The sequence below is a fragment of the Bubalus bubalis genome, chromosome 18 (genome assembly GCF_019923935.1).
Source record: "Bubalus bubalis isolate 160015118507 breed Murrah chromosome 18, NDDB_SH_1, whole genome shotgun sequence".
Classification (NCBI taxonomy): Eukaryota; Metazoa; Chordata; class Mammalia; order Artiodactyla; family Bovidae; genus Bubalus; species Bubalus bubalis.
The window spans coordinates 52609531-52621542 of NC_059174.1; the positions used below are offsets into that span (position 1 = coordinate 52609531).

A 12012-nucleotide genomic window follows, 5' to 3' on the forward strand; every position below is an offset into this window, starting at 1 on the left:
TCCCTGAGTACTCTGAAGGGCAGATTTGGATGTAGGAAAGGGTGGAAGGGGAGATCCACTTAAAGAGGGGAGGGCCCCAGTCAGGATACCAATGGTAGACTAAATACAGGAGACACAGAGTGACTCAGAAGAGCTGATGCATGCCAAGATACATGCTATTCCTAATCCCCTAAAAGAGTGAGGTAGATGGAAGGTCATGGGGTCAGGAAGTCCATCAGAGGTTTCTATATTTCCACTACAATGTTCTGTACCAGTGAAGAAGCGGGAAAAGGTAGATGGGGGTCCCAGGAAGAGGACCACTCCTCAGGTAGGTTGAAGATGTGAGTGATAAAATGAGAGATGGTGTAGTGGTGGGTGGGTGGGGTCCAATGGAAGACACCGCTTCTCCATTCCAAAGTGCTAAACCAGTGGAGTAGAGGGTGGAGGTTTGGGCTGGAACGTTTCACCAGTGGATGGGGGGGTCCCAGTAGAAGGTACCCCTCACTGAGCAGGTTAGTAGGAAGGTGACCAAAGGCCTGGTTGGATCAACCCCTGTCCAGGATCCCAAATGCCCCTAAAGGGGCCTGGTGGTATTAGCTGGGCCGGTTCAGGGAGGGATAGTGCAGACAGACATACCAGCCCAGACATCAGTCCTGTCCGAGACCAGGGTCTGGCGGCCCCTCATCCCTTGGTGTGGGCTCTTCCTGGGGCCCCAGCGGCAGGTCCTGGACGCAGAGCTGGGCGCGCACCTCTCGCATCTGCGCCTGCAGCTCCTCCAGGGTGCCCGGCGGCGGCGCCGCCTGCACCTGTGCCCGCAGGGCCTCCAGCACCAGCGCCAGGTGGTCCACCTCGTCCCGCATCGCGTCCCAGGTGGCGAGCTGCTCTCCCTCCTTGAGACGCTGTTGCGTCTTTTGTCGCGAGTACTCCAGCACCAGGCAGCCGCAGGCCACCAAGAAGATGGTGGCCTCGCCCAGCAGCTCGGCGCCCAGCTCCGCAGCTGCCTCTTCGTTCAACGGCTTGATGGTTTCCGCATTGAAGCCCATGAGGCGCATCTTGGCCCGCATCTCGACCCAGTGGTACACTGCAGGGGAAGAGAAGGGTTGGGGATCTTGGCTGGGACCGCAAGCCCTGCCCCTCAATGCTCAGTGTTCCTGTCGGAGCAATGGGGACGCAGCAGCAAGAATCGCGAGCGCTATTGGGAAATGGGCGCCTTAACCAAGACTGGCGCCGGGCCTCGCAGTTACCTGACCAGAAGTGGCCTTGAGGGCATTATTTTGAAAACGTCCAGAAGGTTCTGGTGAACTACTGCAGATGAGAATTGCTGCCCTGGAGTGTGTGTGGAGTGTGAGTGGAGGGTGTGGGGCAGCATCTCTAGGGGGAGGTGAGTGGCCATACGTCCAGGGTAGGTGTAAACCTTGCTCCTGCCCCACCCCTCAACCCACCAGCCAGGCTCCTTCCCTCTCCCCAAAGGTGGAGCTGATGGTGATACACTCCGTCCTGAAGTGAGTTCACTGTGGGGTTTGGGGCTTTTTACACAGCTCAGGGCTGGGCTCCTGCTCTAATGTCAACTTCTTCCTTATTTGATCACTTATGTAAACAAGAGTTATCACCATTGTCCTTGTTTGTCAATGCAAGAATGGCCTAGAGTTGATATTTAAGCCTGAATCCCTGCAGTAATAATTAATATTCATCCATTGATACAAGAACTGATGGGGAAAATAAGGTTCCTTGGGCTCATTAAGGGATTGAATTTCTGAAAACATTTATACTTGACCCTTGCCAACCATCCTCCACAGCAATCAGGCTGACCTAATAAGGTTTTTGTTGGTTTTTTGGTTTTTTTTTTTGCCTTTAAGTTAGAAGAATAACATGCACGTGGTGGGGGGGATCATTTAGATCACACAGAAGTGAGTAAATTGTAAGACAAAAGTCCATCTTTCCACCTCCAGTTTTGGTCCTCCTAGTCCTCAAAGGTTAACCACTTTTTTTTTTTGGTCACACTCTGTGACTGGCGGATCTCAGTTTCCTGACCAGGCATTGAACCCAGGCCACATCAACGAAAGCATGGAATCCTAATCATCTAACCACCAGGGAACTCCAAAGGTTGACCACTTTTGATCTTTTTCTGTTAACATTTGTTAAGCAAAACATGATAAGGACTAGCCATAAAGAAAAAGTTTGACACACTGGAATGCTCTGAAATTACAAACTTTCATTCCTGTTTGATGCCCCAGAGGGCAATTCCCTGGCAATCTAGTAGTTAAGACTCCATGCATCCAGTGCCTCGGGTCCTGGTCTGATCCCTGGTGGGGGAGCTAAGTTTCCACATGCTGACCCAATGTGATCACAAAAGAAAAAAAGGGGGGAAAAGACACAAGCAAGAGAAAGAAAAGGCAAGTTCCAGACTTGGAGAAGCCATTTGCACCACACCTATCTGACAAATAACTCAGATTCAGGATATGCAAAGACCTCCTGGGGATCAATAAGAGCATGTCAGACCAGTCAATAGAAAAAGACTTGAATCACCTAAGAGGAGAAGAATTAAATGGCCACTCTGTGTGTGTGTGTGTGTGTGTGTGTGTGTGTGTGTTAGTCTCTCAGCCATATCTGACTCAGACCCCATGGACTGTACTCCGCCAGGCTCCTCTGTCCCTGGGATTTCCCTGGCAGAATACTGGAGTGGGTGGCTATTCCCTTCTCCAGGGAATCTTTCTGACCCAGGGATTGAACCTAGGTCTTTTGCATTGCAGGCAGATTTTTTTACCATATGAGCCACTAGGGAAGCCCACTAGAACACGTTAAAAAAAAAAAATGCTGACCTCTATTACACATCAGGGAAATACTAATTAAAATCACAAAGAGAAAGCACTATACACCCCCAAGAATAGCTGAAATGAAAACACCAAACATCCTGAAGTGAAGTGAAAGTCACTCAGTCGTGTCCAACTCTTTGAGATCCCATGGACTATATTGTCCATGAAATTCTCTAGGCCAGAATACTGGAGTGGGTAACCTTTCCCTTCTCCAGGGGATCTTCCCAACCCAGGGATCAAACCCAGGTCTCCTACATTGCAGGCGGATTCTTTACCAGCTGAACCACAAGGGAAGCCCAAAGACAGTGGAGTAGGTAGCCTATCCCTTCTCCAGTGGATCTTCCCAACCCAGGAATCGAACTGGGGTCTCCTGCATTGCAGGCGGATTCTTTACCAGCTGAGCTATGACGGAAGCCTGTTTCTACACATCCTAAGTGCTGCTTAAGACAAACTGCAGTCAGACTCCGAAGAGGTCATTGAGGACACACACCCACTCAGGCAGCTGGTTGGCAGTGGACTACTAAATTTAGCATCCAATCCTGATAAACCAGCAATTCCGCTCCTGGGTGGACACCCACCAAAACCTGTCACATGTTCTCCGAAAGACATGTCCCTGCATGTTCATCTCAGTGCTATGAATAAAGGACCCGAGACAACTTGAATGCCCACCCATAATTGCAGGATTGGTTTAAAAAAAAAAAATGTACACGGTGAAACACTCAACAGCAGTGAGAACAAGTGAACCATGACTACATACAGCAAACTGAATAGTGTTGAGAGAAAGAGGCCACACAAGCGTACACTGCTGTGTGATTTCGTTTATGTAACATCCCCCAAGAGGCAACCTCTACCCACAGAGTCACAAGTCAGGAGAGTGGTTACCATTGGCGGGCTTAGTGACTGGAAGGGGGACATGGGAGGCTTTCTAGGGGGTTGGTTATGTTGTTTCCTATTCTTTCTGTGAGTTTATCAAACTGGACACTTAGGATTTGTACACTTTGCTTTAGGTACATTATAATCCAGTTAAAAATTTTCATAACCCAAATGAATCGGTGTTGTCCAGCCACCTTCCTGGTCTCTCCCAAGTGAGTTTCACTTGCAACATCTGGAGAAGCCCAGAGAAATGCCACTGTCTGGTGCCCTGCTCTTCATCAGTCTATTCCTCCCTGTTGCCTGTGGGGGATCAGACTCGGCCTTGGCCACCTGTCAGATGAGCCTGAGACATCTAAGTTCAAGGTGCCCTGACTGCCTATTTAATCCTCTTCCAGTTGGGAAATTGTACAAGCCCCTCCCAAGAGGATTCCCAGTTTTATGATGTCCTCCAGGCTTCTGCTTGCGTGCAGGGAGCAGGGAGAAGGGTTGTGATGGAACCATGAATTCTTTACTCTCCCTGAGGTCTGTTAGAAGGCAAAATGGATTCAGAACCCAGGCCTGAGAAATTCCAGTCCCCCACTCAAAATGGGAGGGGAAGGGGCATGACTATGGCTTGTGTTAAAGGGACTCAAATACACATTCCTTTCTCTCTCTCTTTTTTTTTTTAACATTTGTAATTGTATTATTTTTCTAAAACTTTAAACTTTTTATTTTGTATTGGGGCATAGCTGATTAACAATGGTGTGACAGTTTCAGGTGAACAGAGAAGGGACTCTGCCATACATGGATACACATGTATCCATTCTCCCCCACAACCCCCTCTATCCAGGCTGGCACAAAGCACTGAGTAGAGTTCCCTGTGCTATACAGCAGGTCCGTGTTGGTTATCCATTTTGAATATAGCAGAACACACATTCCTTTCTTGTTTAAAAAACAAAATTTGTTGAGCAGTTAAGACAGGTTTTTTGTTTTTTTTTTTGGCCAAGCAGCATGTGGGATCTTAGTTCCTCAACCAGAGATCTAAAATGCATCCCCTGCATTGAAAACACAGAGTCTTAACCACTGGGTCACCTGGGAAGTCCCCAAGAGAGTCTTTATAATATACTTTTATTATATGATTTGAACCACAAGTTTAAAAAATTTTCAAATTCCACATGTCAATCACCTCCACAAATCTAGACAGTTCCTTAAAGGTAAAGGCTCTAAAGGGAATCTCAGCCTGAAATTGAGGAGGATTTTATGTCACCATCTATAAATGCAGCTATGGTTATCAAGCACAGTAGTTAAAACAAAAAAATGGTGAAATCACTCACGTTTGCTTCCCTAGCAGTGTCTTATATTCCCAAGCATATTTTTGCCAACTTAGCAACACTTCAGAGTTATTTCATTACTAATAAATAAATCTCATAATTTGCAAAGGAGCTTTATATATTTCAACACACGAGAATCTCCCAAACATAACACAGAGAGAAGAAACGCAAGTTCCAATAGATAAAAACAGTGTGAAAAAAAAACAAGAATGTGCACTAACTGTGGACACACATATGTTTAGGAAAAGGAAAATCTCACATGGAGTAACTAACACTCAGCAACTTCAGGACAGATGAGGGAGGAAGCAGGGAGAAAAGAGGCTTTTTAATGTTATCTCCTAAAAAAGGGGGGAAAAACCCAAAGCAATAGGGCAAAATGTTCATCTCTGTTAATTCCAAGTGGTAGGTACATGGGTGTTTGTTACATTATTTTCTCTATGTCTGCAATACATAATGATTAAAAGATTACAGACTTCCCTGGTGGTCCAGTGGCTAAGACTCTGAGCTCCCAGTGCAAGGGCTAGGGTTCGATCCCTGGCCAAGGAACTAGATCCCGCATGCTGTGGCCAAATAAATAAATAAAAATATATAAAAAGTAAAAAAGTATTTCAAAAAAACAACCAATTATATATATATATATTTTGCCATTTGGGGGCAGGGGAAGAGATTTTGATGAATGCACAGTGATAGAAATCAGGTCACTGGTTCCCTGAGGGCAGGGGTGGCCAGAGGGATGGACCGAAAAAAAAATACAAGGAAATCTGGAGGATGATGGAAATATTTTTAGCGGTAGTGATTTCATGGCAAATACCCATGATAAAACCCATCACAGTGAACACTTAAAATAAGCACAGTTTATTGCATGTAAGTTATACCTCAAAAATGTTGTTAAATAAAAAAGGAAGTTTACATTTTATACAATTATGAAAGTGAGAAGGCAAGCCACAGACTGGGAGGAAATATATGCAAATCATATATTTGATGAAGGACTTGTTCCAGAACACATAACGAGCTCTTAAAACTCAACAACAGGAAGATAAATAATTCAGTTAAAATGGGGGAAAGATTTGAAGAGACACTTCAGATCAGATCAGATCAGTCACTCAGTCGTGTCCGACTCTTTGCGACTCCAGGAATCGCAGCATGCCAGGCCTCCCTGTCCATCACCAACTCCCGGAGTTCACTCAGACTCACGTCCATCGAGTCAGCGATGCCATCCAGCCATCTCATCCTCTGTCGTCCCCTTCACCTCCTGCCCCCAATCACTCCTAGCATCAGAGTCTTTTCCAATGAGTCAACTCTTCACATGAGGTGGCCAAAGTACTGGAGTTTCAGCTTTAGCATCATTCCTTCCAAAGAAATCCCAGGGCTTATCTCCTTCAGAATGAACTGGTTGGATCTCCCTGCAGTCCAAGGGACTCTCAAGAGTCTTCTCCAACACCACAATTCAAAAGCATCAATTCTTCGGCGCTCAGCCTTCTTCACAGCCCAACTCTCACATCCATACATGACCACAGGAAAAACCATAGCCTTGACTAAACAAACCTTAGTTGGCAAAGTAATGTCTCTGCTTTTGAATATGCTATCTAGGTTGGTCATAACTTTCCTTCCAAGGAGTAAGCACCTTTTAATTTCATGGCTGCAGTCACCATCTGTAGTGATTTTGGAGCCCAGAAAAATAAAGTCTGACACTGTTTCCACTGTTTCCCCATCTATTTCCCATGAAGTGCTGGGACCGGATGCCATGATCTTCGTTTTCTGAATGTTGAGCTTTAAGCCAACTTTTTCACTCTCCACTTTCACTTTCATCAAGAGGCTTTTTAGTTCCTCTTCACTTTCTGCCATAAGGGTGGTGTCATCTGCATATCTGAGGTTATTGATATTTCTCCCGGCAATCTTGATTCCAGCTTGTGTTTCTTCCAGTCCAGCGTTTCTCATGATGTACTCTGCATATAAGTTAAATAAGCAGGTGACAATATACAGCCTTGACGAACTCCTTTTCCTATTTGGAACCAGTCTGTTGTTCCATGTCCAGTTCTAACTGTTGCTTCCTGACCTGCATACACATTTCTCAAGAGGTAGATCAGGTGGTCTGGTATTCCCATCTCTTTCAGAATTTTCCACAGTTTACTGTGATCCACACAGTCAAAGGCTTTGGCATAGTCAATAAAGCAGAAATCGATGTTTTTCTGGAACTCTCTTGCTTTTTCTATGATCCAGTGGATGTTGGCAATTTGATCTCTGGTTCCTCTGCCTTTTCTAAAACCAGCTTAAACATCTGGAAGTTCACGGTTCACGTATTGCTGAAGCCCGGCTTGGAGAATTTTGAGCATTACTTTACTAGCGTGTGAGATGAATGCAATTGTGCGGTAGTTTGAGCATTCTTTGGAATTGCCTTTCTTTGGGATTGGAATGAAAACTGATCTTTTCCAGTCCTGTGGCCACTGCTGAGTTTTCCAAATTTGCTGGCAAATTGAGTGCAGCACTTTCACAGCATCATCTTTCAGGATTTGGAATAGCTCAACTGGAATTCCATCACCTCCACTAGCTTTGTTCATTGTGATGCTTTCTAAAGCCCACTTGACTTCACATTCCAGGATGTCTGGCTCTAGGTCAGTGATCACACCATTGTGATTATCTGGGTCGTGAAGATCTTTTTTGTACAGTTCTTCTGTGTATTCTTGCCATCTCTTCTTAATATCTTCTGCTTCTGTTAGGTCCATACCATTTCTGTCCTTTATCGAGCTCATCTTTGCATGAAATGTTCGTTTGGTATCTCTGATTTTCTTAAAGAGATCCCTAGTCTTTCCCATTCTGTTGTTTTCCTTTATTTCTTTGCATTGATCGCTGAAGAAGGCTTTCTTATCTCTTCTTGCTATTCTTTGGAACTCTGCATTCAGATGTTTATATCTTTCCTTTTCTCCTTTGCTTTTCGCTTCTCTTCTTTTCACACCTTTTTGTAAGGCCTCCCCAGACAGCCATTTTGCTTTTTTGCATTTCTTTTCTATGGGAATGGTCTTGATCCCTGTCTCCTGTACAATGTCACGAACCTCATTCCATAGTTCATCAGGCACTCTATCTATCAGATCTAGGCCCTTAAATCTATTTCTCACTTCCACTGTATAATCATAAGGGATTTGATTTAGGTCATACCTGAATGGTCTCGTGGTTTTCCCTACTTTCTTCAATTTAAGTCTGAATTTGGCAATAAGGAGTTCATGGTCTGAGCCACAGTCAGCTCCTGGTCTTGTTTTTGCTGACTGTATAGAGCTTCTCCATCTTTGGCTGCAAAGAATATAATCAATCTGATTTCGGTGTTGACCATCTGGTGATGTCCATGTATAGAGTCTTCTCTTGTGTTGTTGGAAGAGGGTGTTTGTTATGACCAGTGCATTTTCTTGGCAAAACCCTATTAGTCTTTGCCCTGCTTCATTCCGTATTCCAAGGCCAAATTTGCCCATTACTTCAGGTGTTTCTTGACTTCCCACTTTTGCATTCCAGTCCCCTATAATGAAAAGGACATCTTTTTTGGGTGTTAGTTCTAAAAGGTCTTGTAGGTCTTCATAGAACCATTCAACTTCAGCTTCTTCAGCGTTACTGGTTGGGGCATCGACTTGGATTACTGTGATATTGAACGGTTTACCTTGGAAACGAACAGAGATTATTCTGTCGTTTTTGAGATTGCATCCAAGTACTGCATTTCGGACTCTTGTTGACCATGATGGCCACTCCATTTCTTCTGAGGGATTCCTGCCCGCAGTAGTAGATATAATGGTCATCTGAGTTAAATTCACCCATTCCAGTCCATTTCAGTTCACTGATTCCTAGAATGTCAATATTTACTCTTGCCATCTCTTGTTTGACCACTTCCAATTTGCCTTGATTCATGGACCTGACATTCCAGGTTCCTATGCAATATTGCTCTTTACAGCATTGGACCTTGCTTCTATCACCAGTCACATGCACAGCTGGGTATTATTTTTGCTTTGGCTCCATCCCTTCATTCTTTCTGGAGTTATTTCTCCACTGATCTCCAGTAGCATGTTGGACACTTCACCAAACATGATATGCAAACTGTTAATAAGCAAGTGAAAGATGCTCAAATCATTAGTCAGCAGAGAAATACAAATCAAACCCACATGAGATTCCATTTCACACACACTTTGTTGTTGTTGCTCAGACACTCAGTCATGTCTGACTCTGTGACTCTACGGACTGCAGCATGCCAGGCTTCCCTGTCCTTCACCATCTCCAGGACTTTGCTCAAACTTATGTCCACTGAGTCGATGATGTCATTCAACCATCTAATCCTCTGTCACCCCTTTCTCCTCCTGCCTTCAATCTTTCCCAGCATCAGGATCTTTTCCAATGAGTTGGATCCTTCCATCAGGTGGCCAAAGTACTGGAGTTTCAGCTTCATCATCAGTCCTTCCAATGAATATTCAGGACTGATTTTTTTTTAGGATTGACTGGTTGGATCTCCTTGTGTCCAAGGGACTCTCAAGAGTCTTCTCTAGCACCACAGTTTGAAAGCATCAATTCTTCAGCGTTCAGCCGTCTTTATGGTCCAACTCTCACAACCATACATGACTACTGGAAAAATCATAGCTTTGACAACACGGACCTTTGTTGGCAAAGTGATATCTCTGCTTTTTAATATACTGTCTAGGTTCGTCATAGCTTTTCTTCCAAGAAGCAAGCATCTTTTAATTTTGTGGCTGCAGTCACTGTCCAAAGTGATTTTGGAGCCTAAGAAAATAAAGTCTGTCACTGTTTCCATTGTTTCCCCATCTAATCGCCATGAAGTGATGGTACCGGATGCCATGATCTTAGTTTTCTGAATATTGAGTTTTAAGCCAGCTTTTTCACTCTCCTCTTTCACCATCATCAAGAGGCTCTTTAGTTCCTCTTCGCTTTCTGTCATAAGGGTGGTGTCATCTGCATATCTGAGGTTATTGATATTTTCCCCGGCAATCTTGATTCAAGCTTGTGCTTCATCCAGCCTGGCATTTTGCATGATGCACTCTGCATGTAAGGTAAATAAGTAGGGTGATTATAGATAAAGCCTTGATGTACTCCTTTCCCAATTTTCAACCAGTCTGCCATTCTATATTGGTTCTAACTGTTGCTTCTTGACCTGCATACAGGTTTCTCAGGAGGCAGATAGGGTTGTCTGGTATTCCCATCTCTTTCAGAATTTTCCACAGTTTATTGTGATCCACAGTAAAAGGCGTTGGCATAGTCAGTGAAGCAGAAGGAGATGTTTTTCTGGAATTCCATTGCTTTCTCTATGATGCTAATTTGGATGTTGGCAATTTGATGCTGAAACTAAAACCTGACTCAGCCAAAAAAAAAAAAAGACTGCACAATGGTCTCATATGGAATTGGAGGGGAGGGGGGATGCTCTGGAGCCAGGGCAGGCCAGCCCCAGCCCTGCCCTATGACTGTCCTAGCCGGCAGGACATCCGCAGCTACTGCTTCCACCCTCCCACTCCCTGAGCCACCCTCACTGCAAGAGGAACCCGCCTGCCCATGCAGGGCACTTCAGTTCAGCAAATGGATTCAAAAAGCCCGCGTGCTTCGGGACAACTAAGTCCGCTCACCACAACTACTGAGCCCACTTGTGGCAACTACTGAAGGCTGGCACCTGCAGCCGGTGCTTTGCAACAAGAGAAGCCATCGCAGTGAGAAGCTCACGCACCGCCAAGAAGAGCAGCCCCTGCTCTCAGCAACTAGAGAAAGGCTGCAGCAATGAAGACCCTGTACAGCCAAAAATAAATACATTTCTAAAAAACTCATCAAATTTACACACACTATAAGTAGAGACATTTTATATATATATATATAAAAAATTTTAAGTCAATTATACTTCAATACAATTTAAAAAATTTAAACCATCAAATTTTATACTTTATATACATGCATTGTATTATGTGTCTCTTATACCTCAATAAAGCCGCTTGGACAAAAATATCCAAGAGAAGGCAGGGTAAGGACTTAGAGAAAAAGGACTGAAAGAGTTTGTGGCAGGAGACGGGGTACAGAGTGGGTGGTGTGTGGCTGAGAATTGCTGCTTTTGATGAGGAGCCTTAGAAAATGCTTATTTATTTTTTTTAAAGATTTAACTGATTATTTGTTTTGGCTGCCCTGGGTTTTTCGTTGCTGTGCACAGGCTTTGTCCAGCAGCGGCAAGCAGGGGCTGCTCTCCAGCTGCGGTGTGCAGGCTTCTCACTGAGGGGGCTGCTCTTGTTGCAGAGCACGGGCTCTAGATGCCCGGCTTCAGTAGTTGCTGCACCCGCTCGGTTGCTCCTGGGGATGTGGGATCTTCCTGGAGCAGGGATCGAACCATGTCCCCTGCATCAGCGGCCAGCGTCTTAACCACTGGACCACCAGGGAAGCCCAGGAATGTTTATTCTTTAAACTGGGAATTAAAAAATAAACGTTTAATGTGATTACACTACTGAGCAACTGAACTGTGTAATTACACACACGCGTTGGCACAGACACAATATTCATGGGACCTGAGCACTGCAGCGCCTATCCTCATCCACCTGCTCTGATTGGTCACCAGGTCTGATGTATCGCAGTCTCTGCCCCTTGGCGCCCCCTGCAGCTCCCCACCAAGAAGGGATCATCCCAGAAAATAAAAATACAATGTTAAGCCACAGCCCTCTTTTGCAGAAAACCCTACTACAGTGGTCTCTACTTGCTCACAGAAAATGTCCTGACTGATTAAAATGGCCACAAGGCCCAATGGGATTTTTTTTTTATTTATTTTTTATTTTTAATTGTTTCAAAAATTCTGGCAGCGCCAAGAAGCTTGTGAGATCTTAGTTCTCCAACCAGGGATCAAACCCTGCTCTGGGAGCACAGAGTCATAACCACGGGATTATCGGGGAAGTTCTTTCTCTTTTTTTCACCCAAGTGTTATTCTTAAGAAGAATCTTCTTGTTGTTTAATCACTAAGTCCTGTCGGACTCTGCAACACCATGGACTGGAGACTGCCAGGCTCCTCTGTTCGCAGGATTTCCTGGGCA

General features: G+C 44.8%; 1 protein-coding gene across 1 annotated transcript in view; it reads right to left on the reverse strand.

Annotated features, from left to right (window-relative positions):
- Positions 1-585: 585 nt before the first annotated feature.
- Positions 586-12012, reverse strand: part of OPA3 (outer mitochondrial membrane lipid metabolism regulator OPA3) — a 67443-nt gene continuing 56016 nt past the window's right edge. The window contains exon 2 of the mRNA XM_006067507.4: positions 586-1060. Coding sequence (XP_006067569.3) covers positions 627-1060 — 434 coding nt within the window. The 3' untranslated portion in view covers positions 586-626. The remainder of the gene's footprint in view (positions 1061-12012) is intronic.